The sequence below is a fragment of the Scardinius erythrophthalmus genome (assembly GCF_964197995.2).
Source record: "Scardinius erythrophthalmus genome assembly, chromosome: 16".
In the NCBI taxonomy this organism is placed as follows: Eukaryota; Metazoa; Chordata; class Actinopteri; order Cypriniformes; family Leuciscidae; genus Scardinius; species Scardinius erythrophthalmus.
Genome location: NC_138236.1, coordinates 30464580 through 30486645, shown reverse-complemented (window position 1 = coordinate 30486645; position 22066 = coordinate 30464580). Strand labels below are relative to the sequence as shown.

At 37.1% G+C, this 22066-nt stretch overlaps 2 protein-coding genes across 2 annotated transcripts; both read left to right on the top strand.

Annotated features, from left to right (window-relative positions):
• The first annotated feature begins 368 nt into the window (after positions 1–368).
• colec10 (collectin sub-family member 10 (C-type lectin)) lies at positions 369–10896 on the top strand. Its single transcript, XM_081388729.1, has 6 exons — positions 369–587; positions 1560–1631; positions 4014–4085; positions 4704–4757; positions 4922–5017; positions 10004–10896. Exons 1-6 carry the CDS (start codon positions 473–475, stop codon positions 10399–10401), a joined length of 807 nt encoding a protein of 268 aa, XP_081244855.1. The 5' UTR covers positions 369–472; the 3' UTR covers positions 10402–10896.
• A 1093-nt stretch (positions 10897–11989) lies between these two features.
• Positions 11990–19383, top strand: mal2 (mal, T cell differentiation protein 2; the record flags this gene model as incomplete). Its single annotated transcript, XM_081388525.1, has 4 exons — positions 11990–12103; positions 12382–12552; positions 15722–15892; positions 19251–19383. 4 exons carry the CDS (start codon positions 11990–11992, stop codon positions 19320–19322), a joined length of 528 nt encoding a protein of 175 aa, XP_081244651.1. The 3' UTR covers positions 19323–19383.
• Between the last annotated feature and the right edge of the window lie 2683 nt (positions 19384–22066).

The following is a 22066-nucleotide window of genomic DNA, read 5'->3' as shown; positions in this document are numbered from 1 at the left end:
TCTCATGTCATTTAGATGAAGGGATTTATTTTTATTTTTTATAATTACATTATAATGTAAAAAAACAAACAAACAAAAAAACATTTTATTGTCTGGGGTCTCTGGAGTGTACAATAAATCTCTGGAGTTAAACAATAAATGCATTTTAAATCACAGTTTGAACACACTAGATTCATTAAACTTAATAAACTATTTTGAAAATTAGTTAAACATTTCAACATATGATGAACAAGACATCTCTTTAAAATTCATATAGTATGTACATTTGCCACAATACTATCAGAAATTATCTTCATGGTGGCAACACTTTTTTACTCAACCAAATTCCTCTCTTGCAGTGCAAGGAGATAGTCTGCGTTCTGGACAGTGTTGTTTGAAAGCTAAACACAGATATGATAAGGTCTGGTAAACATATGTTAAACTCCCTTTTCACTCTCCTCTTGAGAACAGAACGAAGTTTCCGATTCAAGTCATGGATGTACACACTTTTAGCAGGAAACTTTTTTTATTTCTATTTCTTTGTAATGTATACCTTTATTGTACTACAACTGAAATTTGCTCCAACAACATTCTCCCTGGATCAAAAGGTATTTGTGTTTTTTATTTTTTATTTGATGAAAAAGACGATTTTATCACCTTTTTAATCATATTTTAATAGTTTTTAACAGGTTTTTAATAGTATAGATTTCAGAACAGCTATTATTATTATTATGATTATTATTTTCTCTGGTCAAACATAGTTTGGACAAATAACCTTCACTTTTTTTGTGAATTGCTATGATAATTCATGTGGTAACATCTAAAACATTCATGTGGTAAGCATCAAACTGCTTGTCCTAAGCAGGGTTCCAATGATGCTGGAGTCTCAGGGCCAAAGGCAAGGAAACACCCTGTGGATGGATGGCCTGTCCATGGCAGGGCATTACTGTATCAACCTGAATAACTTAGGTTACACTTACAAATCTAAATTTAAGGGCAAGATCAGTTAGAAATAGCTCTTTAAGTTAACAATTGCAGATGACCACTTTTGACATTGTTGGCTCCCTGCTGGTTTGTGCTACAGTAGCTTCTCATATGACAGGAAATCTGCTGGTAAACACAACAGTGTGCCTTTGTTAAAAAGTGGTTCTGTCATTGAAAGGATCACAGTGTCAGCAAAGGAAATTTTCTGGAACATTAACGTGTCAGTGATTATTCCATTGCGGTAAACAGCAAGCATTTAAGAGCTGATGTTATTTCTGGAAATGAGGTGTGTGTGTGTGTGTGTGTGTGTGTGTGTGTGTGTGTGTGTGTGTGTGTGTGTGTGTGTGTGTGTGTGTGTGTGTAATGATATATACAGTTTGTTTGTTTCATAAACAAAACAAAAAAACTGTTAAGAGGAAATGTCTCTCCCCGCAGCTCATACTTTTGGCAATGCCAATAAACTTACCCTTCTTGATATTGAATAACTGTCTGTATTTAAACAGCTGCGATGTAACTGAGAAGCGTGTTTGGGTAAGACCTGTCTGTACATTTTCTGTTGAGAGGCCCCAATCTCTAACTTTGTCTTCATCTAACAGGTGATCCAGGTGACGTGGGAACAAACGGTGAAGGGGGCAGACTGGGGAAAACCGGTCCACCTGGCCAGCGAGGTCTCTGAGACGTTGTTGGTTTGTTATTTAATGAATCAGTGATAGATTAAAGGGAAGTTGGTTGAAGCATGTCTGTTTACTGTTCATAGCCAAAAATATCCAGTAAACTCAAATCAGCTGCTTTAATAAAACTTGCTAATGCAGTTGCTCAATCTGTGCTGGATTTTTTTAATTATTTTTTTTAATTTTTTTTTATATATATTTATTTTGTATAGCACTTTTTCAAACAGATTGTTTTAGGTAAATGCATGTTGGCCATAATGAACAGGGAATATAGCATTAAATAAAGAATTTTCCATTTATCTTTTTTAGCCCCAAATGAGCAGCCAAAGGGGAAAAAAACACAAATGTGGTGAGGTGTTGGAGAAAAATCTTGAAAAGAATCAGTCTCATCTGGGTCCCATACTCCTCTGGCAACAAAATAATGTCATATAACAATACATATTTTAAGATTCAAGTCACATGTTCAGTTAAACAGATGTAAAATTATGCTGCCTTTTGACACATTATTAAGGCAGTAAATACAGCTTTTGAACATAATGATTGCAATATAAGGAAAATATTATGGAGTCCATCCTTCCATTTTTGACTACTCTAGTATCCTCAGTATGGGAATCCCAAAATAGGAAAGCAAAGGAGAAGGGTTAGCATAGCTGCTAATCATATTATTTCAGACACTTCACACTTTCATGAGACATAACTGTAATAGGTTATGAGATGTGTTTTGTGAATGCTTGGCTAAAGAGTTGTGTCTTTAATCTAGATTTAAACTGAGAGAATAGAAAGGACTTTCCATAGTTTAGAAGCCAAATGCAAAAAAAAGCTCTCCTTATTTACTTTAAAATCCTATTGGAACAATAAGTAGTCCAGAGTTTTGTGAACTTGAATGAGTTTTGTGGAATATGTATTTTAAAAAAAATTAGCTTCATTACACTGATCAAGCTGCTGGAATTTCCTAAATGCTAGACAGTAGCTTCTTATATACTACTCTAAAGAAGTGGTAGCATATGTACTACTCTACTAAGTTTGACCTGAAGTTAGCTGTTTGATGTGTCCTTGCCCTCACTGGGCATCAGAGTGTAGCTGGAAGACTGTCTGTTTCTGCCAGACCACATCTTCCCTTGAGGGAAGTCACGTCAGGGGCATGCAGACATGTTAATTGAGGCCAGGGGCAGCGGTGTCGCCATGTGTTCAAAGATGGAAGTGCTGCAGCAGACAAGCCTCTTCCAGGCTGTTAATCGAACCAGTACAAGAACGCCTGCAATTGCAATCACAGGAAGACATGACCTCTTTTCCACACATAAACGTACTTTACTAAAAATAAAATGAAAAAAAGCCAAAATGCCAGGAAGGCTCTTAGCCTGTTTTTTCACTCTACAGAGTGACCACAGAGGAATTAAGTTTTTCAATGGCTGTTTACTGCAAAATTTTGTTGTATTTTTAGCTATGCATCTAAATGTAACATATCTGCAAAATGCTATACATGAAAGCTAAATGTTCATCAGAAAAAAAAAAGGAAACTCAGAACCGATGGGTTTGACTGGCAAAACCATGCTAGACTCTGCTTTAATTCATTTTAAACAAGTACAGGAAATTATCATTCCAGTTTTTAATCAACCTCACACCCTCAAAGCAAAATGAAATCATTCACAAGAATAGAAAAAGTTCCAAAGTTTAAAAACAAGAATTGCAGGATGTCATTTTGAGACATTCAGATGGTTCAGTTCCTCTTCTCCACATAATTTTGTTTAGACACAAGGATGGTTCCTGTACTCCACAAATCATATCATAAATGCTGTCTGAGGTTTTCCAGCCTAGTTTGCCGTATAACTGAAATATTTTAATAAATGGAGCAATCACTGCTGATGGCAGAAAGCAACTGAAACGCTTTATTCTGTAAAAAAAGATATGAGAACATATGTATGGGAATGTCAGTGCCATGCACTCAGCCAAAATGATTAATCATAGAGATGATATTAAATGACAGTACAGAAATGAAAGCAATTGTATCCTATTAATGCTTTGGCAGTTGTATCCTATTATTGCTTTGCAAAACTCAGGAATGCCTATTAACCATTTCCAGATGGATATTTAATTAGGAACTTTGCTCCAAGGCTGTCACAAGCAGTCCCAAAAACAGCTGTCTCAAACCTTTTAACGAGCTGGAAAATGTAATTTAATCAGTTTTATATCAAAGACTACTGACACAATATAATTTCACCACACACAAAATGCAATGATTGAGGCTAAAAGAGTATGCACATAACAAGACTTATTGTGCTTTGACAGTGTGCTTGATTCCATTGGAAAAGCATTGTGAGGCAATTTTCATGAATTTTGGCAGAGTCAGATAACCAGTAACCTTGTTTTCTTCTTCCATAGGCCTGACCGGTGAATATGGAGAAAAGGGAGAGAAGGGCCAAATGGGAAAGATGGGCCCGAGGGGAACGAGAGGTTAGACTCTAAACAGAGATTGAATGCTGTTTGTTTATGTATGCTATGTTTACATATTATGTATGCTATATTGATACTTGGTGACTGGAGGCTAAAATGCAATGCTCATTGATCTAATTAGTTAATGTGGATGTCCTAATGCCCTTCTAGAAAGTGAAGGTATTTACTGTCCTACATCAATATTTTACACAATACTGTACCAGTAAAATTCCAGAAAATTTGGCACTCAAAGAAATAACATACATAATTTGAAATTATTCTCTAATCTGAACAAAATTGCAAAAAAAAAAAAAAAAAAAAAAAAAAATGTGTTTAATTCCCAAGTGTTTATTTTTTTTATAACAGGACACAAAACACTAATGTTTCAAAAAGAAAAATCATGGTTAGTTGGAGACAGACATAATTTGCTTTGCAGATAAGGGGGAGACCAGTGTGAAGTACTGTATGTACACTGCTGCCATCTACTGGTTATTCACTCTTATTACTGGATTCTATAAATCATTGCAAGACAAGTGCTTGCAATATTAATAATTAGAGGCTAATGTTTAGTTATTAGACTGTATGTTTACATGAAATGTCAGAGGTTAAATTGTAACTGTTAATCTGTTACTGTGACAGGGGACAAGGGACAACAAGGAATTGATGGTCTCCTAGGGTTAAAAGGAAAGCCTGGTAAATGTCAAAGCATCTGTGTGTTTTCCGCTCTATCTGAATGCATTTCATTTAAGAAAAAATACTTGTATCTGTCTCTAAATAAACAGTAGGCATTAGATTTTCTTCATATTTATTATTGTTTATGATAACACCACCTAAAGGCTGCACAATTTGTGTAACAGGTACGATCTGTGACTGTGGGAGGTACAGAAAGGTTGTCAGACAGATGGAAATCAATATAAGCAAACTGAGAAATGCTGTCAAGTTTCTTAAGAACGGTGAGACTTGTGTGTTTAATTAATCGAATTCTCTTGTGTGATCTTGATATTGTTTTAATGTTCTCCATTGTGATAATCATGCCATTTCCATGATATTAGACAACATAAGAAACAATACACAAAGTATTAACCCTTGTAAACCTTCACACAAATGGTGCAATAAAAAAACAAACAAACAAAAAAACAACAACATTGATTTCATTATATACTAATACTAACTCTAACAAATGCATTATAATTTGTTGATTGGCCTAACTTCATGAATATTTTTTTATTCACAACACCTGCCAAATAGTGAGATTTAAAAATGCTTAAAGGAGAACTCCAGTCAATTTTAACATTGAGCTCATTTTTTTTTTTTTTTTTTTGTAAATTTGGAGTGCTGTCAGTACAGAGAACAACGACAAAAATCGGTGTTGCCTACACCATGTTATCCTCTTTTTAAAATTTGCACCCTGTTGACTTCAATGGGGCAAGTTTTAAACCTGCTTTTAGCCTCTTAACATCCTTGATGTGTCATTACAAGTGCTCAGCTAATGTGAGTGATTCCTTTAGATATATGAGAAAGATATAAATAAAAATGATGTTTATTCAGCCAGCGCACATACCTGTATTTACATCCTGTTTTCGGTTGAAGTCTACAGTAGTCGATTGTCGAGTTCACGCGCATAGTAGTCAGGGGGCCAAAACTGATATTAAAACTTTGTCGGACACTTTTTGGTACAAGTATACAACCTATCCAGTATTAATATTTATCCCCTCAACATGTGTTCTAGCCAGGTTGTCAGCTTAGAAAATTTTTTTTGTCCATTTTAACACTATATTCTTAAAAGTGGTAAAAGCGGATTTTTTTCCCCAAAGTGCCTCCATTTTCTTCCATGTTACCTATTGTAATTTTGGGCAAATGTGCAATATAATCCAACTTATGTGCAAGCATGATCATTAAAAAATAATAATCAATAAATACCACAAGAGTATCACACCACAAGGGGCACTGTTGTGTCAGCGCAGCTGTGATTTGGCAGTAGATTGAGGCAGCAGATCCAGAGAAGATGATCACAGCAGGTGTCAACAGTACAGTCTGAACAAAACTTTATAAAGGAGTGAATCACACAATCACACAACAGATTAACTTGATCTATTTGTCAACACAAACATTTACCTCAAGATTCTACCATTCTACCATCAAATGTTGCCAGAAACAGGTAAGCTAAACTGTTTTCCAACTAGCTATATACTTACCAGACATACACTCACCTAAAGGATTATTAGGAACACCATACTAATACTGTGTTTGACCCCCTTTCGCCTTCTGATCTGCCTTAATTCTACGTGGCATTGATTCAACAAGGTGCTGAAAGCATTCTTTAGTAAGGGTGTCACGATTCTCCAAATCCTCGATTCGATTACATTTTCGATTCTAAAGTCACGGTTCGATTCGATTCTCGATTTAAAAATAAATAAATTGAAAGCACAAGCTATGCCATTTTAAGACTTTTATGCAATATAATAATATCTGACCTTTGTTCGCAATACCACACACTACATTGTCAAATTTAAAACGTTTATTAACAACATAATGTAACAATAACTATCTTCAGTCAATTGGAAACTTAAACAATATAACCTATTACCTGGCTATTATAGTCCCGGGGCTCCCTGGACTCCTCAGAGCAGTCACAGGCGAATAGCACAGCGTTTTAAATTGGGTTCCCACAGCGTTTGCAACGCAGTACGAGAGAACGTTCTCGTAAGGGAACGTAGGCTACTTGGTTACTTGCGTAACCTCGGTTCCCTTAGAGATAAGGGAACGAGTACTGCTTTGCCTTGCCGTGCTATTTCGCTCATATCAGGTACTTCGCTTCAGTCGATTTAAACCTAAAATCCTTTGGCGAGTTTTTTGTGAATTATACTCTCCAGCCACGTCCAAATTGGCGCGCTCGAGGTTGGCAGGGCGCCATGCGCTCCCATTGGACCGTACGCCACTGCTAACTCGCCATAGGTTCGTGCAGTTGCCGCAGCACAGACAATCAGCTCGCTCAGACGAGATATAATGTTCTCGCTGTGCAGCTGCAATGTGTTTTAAAATAAAGGCTCAATATTCTCGAGAAAAGGAGTTTTACCTATTACAGGCAAGCCGAGCTGCCGTGACATGGGGGCGTGGCAGCATCGACGATTCCATTTTTTGATTCGATAATCGAGATTGAGCATTAATTTCGATCGATTTCGATTTAAAATCGAAATCGTGACACCCTTATTCTTTAGAAATGTTGGCCCATATTGATAGGATAGCATCTTGCAGTTGATGGAGATTTGTGGGATGCACATCCAGGGCACGAAGCTCCCGTTCCACCACATCCCAAAGATGCTCTATTGGGTTGAGATCTGGTGACTGTGGGGGCCATTTTAGTACAGTGAACTCATTGTTCAAGAAACCAATTTGAAATGATTCGAGCTTTGTGACATGGTGCATTATCCTGCTGGAAGTAGCCATCAGAGGATGGGTACATGGTGGTCATAAAGGGATGGACATGGTCAGAAACAATGCTCAGGTAGGCCATGGCATTTAAACGATGCCCAATTGGCACTAAGGGGCCTAAAGTGTGCCAAGAAAACATCCCCCACACCATTACACCACCACCACCAGCCTGCACAGTGGCATGATGGATCCATGTTCTCATTCTGTTTACGCCAAATTCTGACTCTACCATCTGAATGTCTCAACAGAAATCGAGACTCATCAGACCAGGCAACATTTTTTCAGTCTTAAACTGTCCAATTTTGGTGAGCTCGTGCAAATTGTAGCCTCTTTTTCCTATTTGTAGTGGAGATGAGTGGTACCTGGTGGGGTCTTCTGCTGTTGTAGCCCATCCACCTCAAGGTTGTGCGTGTTGTGGCTTCACAAATGCTTTGCTGCATACCTCGGTTGTAATGAGTGGTTATTTCAGTCAAAGTTGCTCTTCTATCAGCTTGAATCAGTCGGCCCATCCTCCTCTGACCTCTAGCATCAACAAGGCATTTCGCCCACAGGACTGCCGCATACTGGATATTTTTCCCTTTTCACACCATTCTTTGTAAACCCTAGAAATGGTTGTGCGTGAAAATCCCAGTAACTGAGCAGATTGTGAAATACTCAGACCGGCCCGTCTGGCACCAACAACCATGCCACGCTCAAAATTGCTTAAATCACCTTTCTTTCCCATTCTGACATTCAGTTTGGAGTTCAGGAGATTGTCTTGACCAGGACCACACCCCTAAATGCATTGAAGGAACTGCCATGTGATTGGTTGATTAGATAATTGCATTAATAAGAAATTGAACAGGTGTTCCTAATAATCCTTTAGGTGAGTGTCTAGCTAGGCTAATTTACTTTCATAATTAATAGCATACTTACTAATAGGTAAATTAAGTTTTGTGCAGATGTGTAATGGAAATATTGTTTTTAATTTATTTGCTGTCCTATTTTACAGTCTGCTATAGCTAAAAGCGTTAATAAGTTTGTTAGATAGCAAAGCCCTCAGCTTATGTCAGAGGACATTGTAGTGATCCACTCAGAAACCAATCAGACTAGTGTAGTGAAAAATGTATTTGCCTTCAGATGAGATAACATGGATCCAGAGGAAGCTGTAAGCCTAGCGTCCAAAGAAAAACAAATAGGAAGAGATATTGATTGGGAACAATGTTTCATTTGTCAAGATCAAAGGGATGAGACTGACAACCTGAGAGCCAACCTCTGCCAACCTGAGAGCCACTGCTTTTATGGGGAAAAACATACCTTTGCCATACGACTATTACATAGTTATTACTACTAACTAGTTACTAACCCCTAACCCTAAAGAAGTGAGAGAGCAGTTTTGTTAGGATGGAATTAGTAACTATAGTGATATGTGAATGTGATATAATTTGTGTTACAACCTAGTACACTAATTAAGTCAAATAGCACCATAGACCATCATCTACAGTTCTAAATTTCCGCCTTGACATTAAAGTATTATAACTTGTGCAGCATTGCACTGTCTCTCCCTACAAGCTTTAAACTTGGCTTGACTCATTCCCATAGATATGGGTACTGATTGAGAGGTTTTGGGATACTAGGTTATGTTTCCAAGCTGATATTCACTTTGAAAACTGGTTCTCTTTAGGCGGAGATAGTTTTTTTCATGTTCTAGTTCTGTTGTCTCTAACACTGTACAATAAATGTTCATTCTGACTTTATGAATATGGTCCTTGTGGTTGTGGAGATATTCAACATTTACTGTTGGCATGTCGTGTTGAGCAGGAAACCAAAAAATTGGCCTGAAATTGCTTGTACAAGTCACACAAAAAAAAAATTCAGCTTGACAACCACCCTAATATCTTACCTATGGGTGTCTTCTAACTAAAAAAATAGGGTGACAGCTTGTACCAAAACATGTCCGCAAAAGTCTTAACGGAAGCCCTTTTCAGAATTGGCCCCCTGACTATAGGTTTAGTATACGATCATGCGCCCGAACTCGACAACCGACTACTGTATTCATATCTTGCACATCTACTGCAGTCAGATTCACCTGTGTTCACTCTGAAGGAGTAAAAAGAGGATTTTAAAAAGAGGATAACACGGTGTAGGCAACACCGATTTTTGTCGTTGTTCTCTGTACTGACAGCACTCCAAATTTACAAAAAAATTAGCTCAATGTTAAAATTGACCGGAGTTCTCCTTTAATAAATATATTTATTGACTCAAAACCATATACTTTTTATAACTGTCAACATAATTTTTAGTAGTTGTATGAAGTCAACTTATTTTTGTGAAATAGATGTCAAATTTTTGTATGATTTAAAAATGTGGTATTTTTTGTTGTAGTTGCTCTCTTGCAAAATTAATACTAGATGAGCTGAGACAACAGCTCCATTCCATATTGGCATGTCACAATTATTTCCACTGAAAACACGGAAAAATGTTTATTAGACACTAACCAGTACTATGTTTTGTCAATTTCTTTAAAGTGGTTCTAGGTATCAGGGAGACTGAAAACACGTTTTATCTGCTGGTGACAGAGGCACGGAGGTATGAAGACTCACTTCTAAACTGCAAGTTGCGTGGGGGGTCTCTTGCTATGCCCAGAACCACAGAGACAAACACCTTGCTGGCCAACTATATCAGAGAAGCTGATCTTGCTCATGTGTTCATAGGACTACAGGTAGGGGTGACAGAGGTGGGGTATGTGTATGTTGATGGTAACCCCCTCTTGAATACCACAGTCTGGGCTCTGCAGGGGCCACACAGCAGTAAAGGTGCCTGTATGCAGCTTGGTAGTACCGGAGGCTGGAGCCAGGTAGATTGTGGAGCCACACAGTACTACATATGTGAGTTTGTCAAAAACAAAAACACTTCAGCAACTTAAGACCTGTGATGGTTTAATGGCCACAGAGGAAAAGAGTTTTTATTTTTACATCATCATTTTAAATATGCTATACTAATGTATGAGTAAATGTCATATATCTTGTCTCATGTTGGCTAATGTATTTAGATTTTTTATAAAAATATTAAGATGTTTCTGATTTTATGAAATTATCCACCACCCTTTAAATCACTTAAATTAAATAAAAAGTAAATAGGATAACAAGGGGTCTGTGAGTGTGTCTATGCCTTTCTTTAATTAACGGTGAGAGAACTTTTCACTCTAAATCCTTCACTGTTAGATGTCACTGTTTTTTTACAGCAAAATACTGCCAGCAAGTGATTGTAAAAACTAATTACAATAATCTACTGCAATTGCTGAATATGGTTATTTTCTGATTACTGTACAATGTAAAATATAAAATTATGTTTTATTATTATTAATTTGCAGACTCAAGACTCACTTCTTATTCACTTCACTTATAGTTGCTTCATCATTAACAAAATATAAAAAAAGAAAAGAAAAAAAAAGTGATTTATTATTGACATAATGTAATCAGTATCTGTACAGATAACATTTATTTTTCCAGCAGATAAATAGAATTGCATGTTGCTATCTGTTCATCATGGCATTGTCACACGTGAAGCTAAGGTACTTTTTATAAGAAGCTCTGATAAATGCTAAATACCTAAACAAACTTAAAATTTCCTGTGCACATTAGCAGTATTCAGTGTATATCCCTCATCATTGTACAAACTTAACACTAAAGCCACTAAAGCAGTGGTCTTATCCACGAAACTAGGCTATAATTTATAAAAATAAGCCTATGCACTTCACCTTTATATCATTAATGGTGAATTCTATCAACAATCACCTTTTTAGAAAGCCTTTTACCCCTTTCAATATGATTCCACTTCAACTGTAAGTATATTTATTTCATTCAGTACCTGAATTCAAATAAAACAAATCATTTTAAACTCCATTAATGAATTTTATAACTCCACAAAGCACTGGAAGAAATGTACATTATTTATTTATAGTTTATTTGGTAGGGTAAGATACAGTGAACATAGATTATCTTCTCGAAGCAATCCCATGTCAGTATCATGTTTATAGCCAAGGCTAATTCACAACTCCGCACATTCACGTTTATCTGGGCTTTTTTCTGGGCTTTTCTTTATAATCATTTCAGGGTGTAACATAATATTTACTCAGGTATGTTGAACCTAAGCATATGCATTAATCATTAACCAAAGTTGTGAAACCATTCAGTTATTTTTGTACGTGGCCAAACAGAAGAAGAAAAACCATATGGTGCAAGGAAAATACAAATTGAGAGGCATATTTTAAATACCTTCATTTTAAATAGGTATTTAAATACCTCCTTTTTTAAAGGAGGTATTCATTCACAGTAAATGAAACGGCCTGCCCTCAGTCCCAGGGATTTGGCTGAACTGTGGAAGTGAGAAAGGACAAGAACAAAATGGGAGTGGCCACACACCTGTCAGACCTGTTCCTGATACATGACTCCAGCAGAATTCTCCTATGGATTAGTCTTTTGTTCAACCTGTGCTTGTCGAGCTGAATGAGGATGGCGGAAACACCGAACCCAGCCACTACCTCCTTCCCAGCACCGACTATTTCTCTACCCCTCGGAGTGGAAATACTGAGGACGTATTCCGGGGCCCTGATTTGTTTGGAAATTGTAAGTGTTGTTTGTAGCTATTTCAAGACTTACTGGGTTAAACTTCTGTAACTCACAAAGGTGTGTCCCTTGTAGTATTATGGCAATACACACCTTGATAACTAAAACATGGTCAAATAATGGTCATAATAATATGCCTGTTATGATTATTTATACTTGATAGTCTGAGAGAGAATACAGTAATACTACATTAATTATGTCTGTACACACCAATTATGCTACACAATCTTTGAGGCCTCTGAATTCAGAAATTTCTTCTTCTTTTTTTCAAACACTAGGTGTTTGGAGGATTGGTGTGGATATTAGTAGCATCGACGAATGTGTCCGTGCCATTGTTGCAGGGATGGGTGATGTTTGTATCAGTAACCATGTTCATCTGTTCATCTGTATACCTCGCCCTGTTTCTGCTGGGCCTGGCTGACAAGATTAACACTGACTGGAATTTCATGGTGAGTGTGTATTTCTTTACAAATGCACAGTGCTCAGACTAGCTCTAACACATACATGGAGTTGACACTTTAGTGTAGATTATTGTACACAAATTTCCAGGACAATCCTCCAAGTAGAGTTTGGGGTTAAGCACCTGCCTCAAGGTCACTGGGTTGGTATAGCAGGAAATAGTGCTTGCAAGATTTAAGGTCATTTTTCAGGTTATTTTAAATGCAAGAAATTCACTTTTAATAAAACTACATCTTTATTTGTGTAATATAAAGGTCACTTTAAAAACATATCAGACATTTTTGTTATTACATAGTTATTACACTACATTAAAATAATGATTTGATCTCTGATTTCTGATGTCACCACAACTAACAAATTTGCCCCAATTATCTTTTTATTTTATTTTAAAAGTTGCAGTAACAAGAAATACCTGTGAATAAAACATCAAATTAGACCCCCTTTGCCAGTGTCCACACATTGTAATGTTTTTTCTTTGTTGTGCTCAAAAATCAACGCACATTTTGTTTAATTTCATTAAATGTAAGAAAGATAAATGGCAAAAAAATAAATAAATAAATCACAATTCAAACATGTACAATGTCAATGTACAAGAACAATGTCAGTTAAATTTTGAAAAAGTGAAAAAATGGGGGATTTTCAAACTCTAATCTTACATTTAGCGTTTGAAGATGGGCCCCAGAAACAAGGATGAGGAGGAAGAAGAAAAAGAAGAAATAAAAGAAGTTTAAATATAGTCCTGCTTTGCAAGCTGTAGAATAGGCATTTGGCTCAGATAAATCTAATAGCAAGACTTAAGTGTCAAAGAATAAGCATTGTGCCAGTTTTCAATAGTGGCCATGGCCTCAACTCCAGTGCTGAGTAATGTCTACTCTATAACCATGATTAATGTTCATGGTCTACCACACTTATGTAACAATTAGTTCACTGAAGGTGAGTTGAATGTGCAGTTTATTAAATGAAACAAACCAAACTAACAAAAATAAACCATGACATAAACATTAGCAAACTTGTCTAAAACTTGGCATTAACAAACTTGACAAACTCACAGACAGAGGGATTACAAAAAACAAAGCTACACAAGAAACAAAGTAACATGAGAGCCATAAATACACATGGATTTATCACATAACACCTGAGAGTAATCAGCCAATGACCAAACAGAAAAGAGAACATGACTAGAATAAACTAATAGGTGTGTTCGACTTCATGCGGCACTGCGCAGACTGTTCAGCGAGATTTGCTGTTTGCAGTTGGGGGGGATTGAAAATTTGCTGTTATAAAAACGTGAATTTGTGAGTATTAGCAGAATTGGTGTCATCATAAACACAAAACACACGTCATTATTGTCATTGGTGAACGCCCTGACGAAACACCCACACAAAACAGTCCAGGAGGGTGGTGGATTGGAGGAGGTCCAGGGGGAGGGATGGAGGGCCAGGCCCGTGAAGAGGAAGAGGGCGTGGACCATGGCTTGGATCATGGAGAACAGGCAGACCAGGAATGTGGAGCAAAGGTTGGCCTGGATCATGGAGCAATAGCATGCATGAAACATCCGGCAGATGACTACACTATGCAGGATCTGGTGGCCATGGTGGATCCAGCAGGGATGGGTACCACCAGAGTGGAGCTGGTGGTTGTGATTTTCACCAAAGCAGCACAGATTATCTTGTGGACTCAGGGGGCCATGGTGGAACAAAGGCCAGGGCAGTCCTCCTGAAAGTCTGTGAAAGGACTTTGTGGTCGTGACATGGGACATAGACAGTCCTTGTACAGCCCAGACAGATGACTGAAAGAGCTGTAGCCGTCGCCACCGCCTCGGAAGGAGTGAGCCCCACACACACACACAGCATAGCGGTGGTCATTACAGGAAGTACTGTGGACAGAGGTATGATCTCAGGAACTACCGGACCTAGACTTGGAACCACTGGACTTGATTGCTGCTCGACCTGACCTCAACCGTGGATCCATTACACTAGTGGTCAGTCTCGTCCATCCCGAGCCTGGTCCATTAGCTAAGAAGGTTCGTGGTGAACCAAGCTCCACGGCTGTTGAAGCTTGGGACGTATAGCACCCCACCCTGCCAATCGACTTTTTGTCCCTCTCCCCTCAGGCAGGAGGCTGTGCAGCATCAGAACCAGTGCAACCAGGTTAAAGAACAGCTTATCAGTGGGGGCCAGTGAATCTTTCCACCAGGAAGCCTTATTTATAGTACAATAGTAGTACATTTATCTCTCCACACGTGTCCTGCAATGTCCCTCAAAATTACATTTCCTACAGATGTGATGATGAACAGAGCAATAACCAGGTGGTTGCCCTACCTGAGAGAACTCAAACAATGACCCAATGATCAAGCATAACTAGGGCTGCACGATTAATTGCAATTTCCATGTAATTGCACTTAAACCGATTTGGCTGATGGGCTAGGATGCAAGGCATCAGTTGTCGGGGTCTAGAGAGGACAAGCCACGATGCTGAAGCCGCCGCCCCTCGTGCCTCAAACCAAAGAGAGAGAGAAGGGTGTGTGACCGCCAGACACCACTCCCCCTTTCCTGGACCCATCCCATCTCTATTGTTTATTCAGCTACAGCAATGATGCCCGATAGGGACTTCCTGGAATGAGGCACGTTATTGTACTTCTGCGGCAGGGCAAATTTGGCATGGCTGCTTGAGAGCGCCCTCTGGCGTTCAGATGGAGCAGCATTTACTACTGACCAGCCGCACTGCACTGACAAGCTGCGCGTAAAATAATCACAGCCTTTGCCAAATCGCGTGCGGTTTCTTTGCAGTTAATTGTGCAGCCCTAAACAGAACAGAGAAACAAATGACTTGAATAAACCAATAACAACATAATACTATAGGAACAGGGAACATATTGTTATGACAATTACAAAGTAAAAGGCATGAAAACCTAAGTGATTCAAGGTCCAAAACCAAATGTGACAATTTACATAAACCATAGTAATAATAGAGGTTAGAGGATAATAATAGTTAATAAATAGAGGTTAATAATAGTGCAGTGATGTATATTATGAAAAAGCTATTATAAGTTATAAGTTATAACTAAGTCATTATTAATCTGACAGGATTCTCTGAAATACAGTCTTTTGATCTGGTGATCTGTACACATAAGCATTAGAAATTGTCTTCCATTCACAGGATATGTTCTACCATTTCATCGCTTTGCTGTTTTATTTTGGTGCATTCTTGCTGGAGGCTACAGTTTCATCTGCGGGTACATATGTAAACAGCACCTGTATACGCAGACCCCGTGGCAATATAATGACATTTCTGGACTATCGGGAATACAGCATTAATGTTGCTGCTGCGGTGAGTTGTTAACACTTCCTTTATTTTCCCTTGCTATTTCATTACCCCTTTAGCGTAATTTTTTGATGAGCAGGTTGCACCATTGCTTTCAGTTACCATATGTGTCAGATCAAGACGCATTCAATTCTTTGTTTGTATTTGTAAAAGTAGAAATATATATATATTTTTTTATATTTTATTTAGATATTTCAAAATGATCCAACCCCTACCCTAAACCTTAACAATTTCTCAACAATATAAAACACATAACAGGCAAATAAAAGTACATTAATTTGTATTGTCAAGTATTTTGTTACAACGTGGATGCAGCAGAGATGAAACAGGATTTAAGTGCTGCAGCTTTATTCAAAAACAAACTCAAAACTTCACAAAACAGGAACATGAACAGAACAACCACGAACATGCAACGTAGAACTGACAAAGAACTGATAGAAACACAGGGCTTAATTAGACAGCAACTGAGGAGCAATTTACAAGACACCTGAACTGAAACTAAAATCAAATCAGTTACCATGGAAACAAACAGGCAGGGGGCGGAGACTGAACTAGAAAGAACTGAACTAATTAACGGATTAACCAAACACTGAGAAGAACAGAAATCAAAACAAACTGACAACGTGACATATTTTTTTACAGCAAAAACTGACCAAAAACAGGATAAAAGTAAACAACTGATGTTGCATTCAAAGTCTTCTGAAGTCATACGATATACACCCGAACCTTAGCATGACGCAATCAATCACGAGACAGACGAAAGTTGATCCCATTTTACAGTCAAAGCTGATGTAACATTTTTTTCTTGCAGCAATTTTTGAATGTGTGCTCAGGATGACGATCTTTACGGCAGATGGTAGTGATCGATTTGGTACTGTTCCTAAAACAAACCTATGTAGAGAGAATGGTGTCGTCTTAGCGGCCCCTAATTTAATAACAAATGATCGTTGCGACGGAAGCGAATCAATCATAACTAACTTTAGCTGGAAAATAACTATTAAAGAACCGAATCTTCCAAAACAATCTCTGTTACCCTAAATTATACGTTTGTCTCTGTAAAGTGGCTTTGAAACAATCTACATTGTTAAAAGCGCTATATAAATGAGGATGACTTGACTTGACAAACCAATTGTTTGGTACTTGTACTTTTTGAAATATATTGTGACAGCACTTGAATCTGAATCATTTCTACAGTTTGGGGATTGTTCCCATGAAACAATACTGCATCATTTACATAAAATGTTTTCTCCCTTTGACAAGACAAAAAAAAAATTAAAATAAAAAATAGAATTTTAAAAATGTTTTATAAATGACCTGTTTATTCCAAAATCCACCAGGCCTGTTATATACTGTTTAATTTTAGATAATATATAAATGGGTATGGTTTGGGTAAGGGGTTGTGTTATGTGCTCAAAAATATCTAAATTGTTTAATGGAAATACAATTATTATGGCTGTTTAAATTGAAAGTCATACCTCAACACATACGTCATAATGGCAAAATTATAACCCAATATATAATTTCAACATGACTATAAAATTCCCATGCACATTGTGTCTGTGTGTTATGCAAAGGTTTATAATTGAAAACAATGCGAAAGCCTGCATGTCAAAAAATTACACTAAAGGGGTACACAGTGCTTTAAAAAGTGATAAGCCAGTTTGTAATCTTATGTTTAGTTCTACTCACTGTCCAGTATTGTCTTTGTTTTTGCAAAACTGTTATTTTTTGCTATGGGCAATGATTTGGATATTCTTCTTAGTTTTGCCTTTTTTTTTTTTTTTTTATTAAAGGGAGAATTCACCCGAAAATGAAAATTCTGTCATCATTTACTCACCTTCAAGTTGTTCCTCTATGTTTTTCTTTCTTCTGCTAAACCCAGAAGAAGATATTTTGAAGAATATGGGTAACCATCAGTTGACAGTAGCTATTGACTTCCATAGTATATTAAAAAAAAAAAAAAAAAAAAAAAAAAACTATCATTGGCTACTGTCAACTGTTTGGTTACCCATATTCTTTGGGTGAACTATCCCTTTAAAAGCCAACTGAAATCAAAATTGACCCTATTTACTTTGTTAGCGCATATTACTAGTCTTGTGGTGAAAAATTAATCCGTGCAAGTTCATAAACAAAAAAAAATTGTTTGCCGTCGTAATCTTTAATCAAAGTCTGAAAAGTTACTTCCGGTCTGGAATGGCTGATGATGTAGGTTTGACGGCTTGGGTTGGGAAACGCTTTACCACTCCCCTCAAACCGTTAGTCCGCTATGAGTGAGAGATGGAGAGGAGGAGCGCTAGAGTAAAACCCTGCCCTCTGTTCAATATTCCTTTTCACTGGGAAATACGTCACAACACTGGAGAAAAGTCGTTTCCAACTTCTGGTTCACGCAGACTTTAATAATAAAATGGCTGATATTAAGATCCACCTCTCCCTGCTCCATATTCCTTTGCCTGCTCCAGGAGTTGCTGTTTTGGACTGGTAAGGATGCTTATGCAGAGTAATGATTTGGACACTCCACTGAGTCACAGTGTTTACAACTTTCAAGGGCTACTTACCAGTGGCTACTTATACCTGCTCAAAAAACAAACAAACAAACAAACAAACAAACAAAAAATTAAGGGAACACTTAAATCACACATTGGATCTGAATGAATGAAATATTCAATTTGAAAATCTTTATTTATCATTCTATAATTTGTTAAGAACAAAATTATGTGACAACAGTCATTGGAAACCAAAATCATCAACTTACTGGATTCAAAATCATACCAAAAATCAATGTTAAAAACTGAACTTACAGGCTGATCCAACTTGCATGAAGTTAATCACAGCAACTCATGATGTAAGTCAGTAGTGTGTATGGCCCCCACGTGCATGCCTGTATACACTCACAACAGCGTCTGGGCATGCTCCTGATGAGATGACGGGTGGTGTTCTGGGGATCTCCTCCCAGACCTGGATCAGGGCATCTGTGAGCTCCTGGACACTCTGGTGTGCTACTTGGCAGCTTCGGATGCTCCGATACATAATGTCCCAGAGGTTCTCAACTGGATTTAGGTCTGGGGAACGTGAGGGCCAGTCAGTGGCATCAATGTCTTTCGCCTATGCCTTTTGTCATTCGTCACTTAGTTAAGCTCTACTTTGTGCCAAAATAACATTTGATACTCTTCCTGTTTGAGTTTGAACAGTGTTCAATAAGGAATATATAATTATATAATTATATATGCAACCTTCACCATTCACATTCTAAAGCAGAAACAAAATCGTAATATTTATGGTGAGCCATGTTTGCATTTGCTTTCAAGCGATTAAAATTCTAAACACTTACAGTATGTAAATAATTCTGTTATTTCTCTCTCCACAGATATTTGCCTTTATAGTGACTTTGTGTTATGGCTGCAGTATGTTCATGGGCTTCAGGAGATGGAGAAAATAGCACACAAAAAGTGGAGCATATGTGACCCATTCATAACACAGAGTCTTCAAATGTCAACTGTACTATTATGGACTTTACACAAGGTGATAATGGTACCACTGGTTTACCACAATGTTTCCAAGTTCTTTATTCACATTAAAGTAAAGAGTCATTTTGAAAGCTGTAAAATATATTTTTTTTTTGGTGATTTGGCCAAAAAGATATACAATCATATTTAAATTTTACTTGTTTTAACATGTTATCCTTGAACTTCACTGGTGCTCAGAGAGGTACAATATTTCACCAGTCAGTGCTAGATTTTGATTTTACCTTATTGGTAATATTTCTAGATATATTATCGGTCCCAAAAACAAATTGTAAGTCCTTTTTCAACTGTATTACCCTAGTGAAAATTAAGTATACTGAAATGTTTTTGAAATGCATTTATTTTATGCTAAGTATACAACAAATACATCTACATATTTATGTACTTAATATAAATACCCTGCAATTGTACTTTTGGTATACTAAATGGGTATACTTAAAGTCTTCTAAATCAGAAACAAATAATTTTGTACTTAATTATCTTTAGTTATCCAGAAAGAGTGCTGAGGACCAACTGAAGATATACTTAAGTATATTTGATTGTGCTAAAGTGAAACTATTGCAAGTATACTTTAAGTCAAGTCAACTCACCTTCATTTATATAGCGCTTTTTATTTACAATACCGATTGTTTCAAAACAGCTTTACAGTGATAATAGGAAAATAATGCAACAAAGATTGTTGTGGCTGTACAGCAGCTCTGACAGCATGCCAATGCGTATTACGTGTGTTTAGTCTATAGGCATGTGGGTAACATTTTAGAATACTGTTCCTTCATTAATTAATAAATACACAGGAACAAATGAGTTACACACTATTAACATTCTACTAACTACTATTAACAAGAAACTCTGCTTAACCAATTAGTTAGTCGCGCTCAGTTGAATAGTTCACTATTAGCTAATCAGTAACTACTTTTTTTTCATACCTCTCAGAGAACTATTATATAAATAGTTCTCTGAGAGGTATACAATTATTATATAATTTATAATAAAAGGTAACGGTAACCCACTAGTAATGACTCAAGTGTGACTACATCCTTCTAAAGAAACGACTAATTATTTGGATCAGTATTCTAAAGTGAAAAACATGATAACTACCTAATATTGAGTGAAGTCATTGCAAGCTTTTAAGATTTTTGTAAGATTTTGAATAGGAATTCCTTCCGATGTATTTGGTAAAACTTTAGTCATTACTTGTGTGTTCCCATGATTTTCACTTTAGAATACCGATCCAAATAATTAGTAGTTCCTTTAGAAAGATGCAGTAACACTTGAGTTATTACTATCCAAAACCTTACAAAAACCTTGAAAGCTTACAATGTCTTCAGTCAATATTAGGTTACTGATTTGCTAATAGTGAACTACCACATTCGTCTGAGCGCTGTTACTTATTAAACTGTTAATCAGAGTTTCTTGTTAGATAATAGTAGTTACTAGAATGTTATAATAGTGTGTTACTCATTTGTTCCTGTATAGTTATTTATCAATGAAGGAACAGTATATTCTAAAGTGTCACCAGCATGTGTATAAAGATTGGTATCAAAGAGCACACCCAGGTTCCTAACTGACGACGAAGACATGACAGAGCAGCCATCAAGTGTTAGACAGATTTCTAGGTTATTACGTGCAGAGGTTTTTTGTCCAATAATTAGAAACTCTGTTTTTTTTTTGTTTTTTTTTTAATTAAGTAATAGTGGTAAATTACTAGTCATCCAATTTTTTTACACAGTATCAGCTATGTATTCCATTAATTTTGTGAATCATGCCAATGCTATTCCACTAATGGCAACATAATTTTTGAGTCTATTCAAAAGAATGTTGTGGTGGGAAGTATCAAATGCAGCACTAAGATCGAGTAACACTAATAGAGAGATGCAACTGCGATCGGATGATAAGAGCGAAACATTTGTGACTATAATGAGAGCTGTCTCAGTACTATGATACGGTCTGATAGGAATTCCTTCAAGATACCATTTCTTTCTAAAAAAGAACATAGATACTAGAAAAGGCAGTATCCTCACAACTTTGACAGAAAAGGTAGATCTGAGATCTCTAGAATCAAGTTGCAGTTTTTTAATAAGAGGTTTAATCTAGGCATCTTAAAAGTTTTCTGTACATATCCTAGTGACAAAGAGGAATTAATGATATTAAAGGTGGTATCAGTGATTTCAGGCCCAAAAATATTTTATCACATTCATCTAATCTTTCCTAACGATCCGCTAGCTGCCCGCCCCATAAGCATGCCGTCAAAAAACTGCGTCTCTGTAGGCAGCCTAGGCTCTGAGATCTGCACACAAAAACAAATGGTTTAGCCAAACACTCAAAACCAAAACAAATAGTGTTCCAACCAATCACCGACAGGGGGAGGGTGTTGTGAGGTTTTGTGCTCGTGCACGGCTGCACGCGAAGTCAGAGCTGAAGAAAAAGCTGGCTCAAAACCTCACAACACCCTCCCCCTGTCGGTGATTGGTTGGAACACTATTTGTTTTGGTTTTGAGTGTTTGGCTAAACCATTTGTTTTTGTGTGCAGATCTCAGAGCCTATGCTGCCTACAGAGACGCGTTTTTTTGACGGCATGCTTATGGGGCGGGTAGCTAGCGGATCGTTAGGAAAGATTAGATAAATGTGATAAAAAATATTTTTGGGCCTGAAATCACTG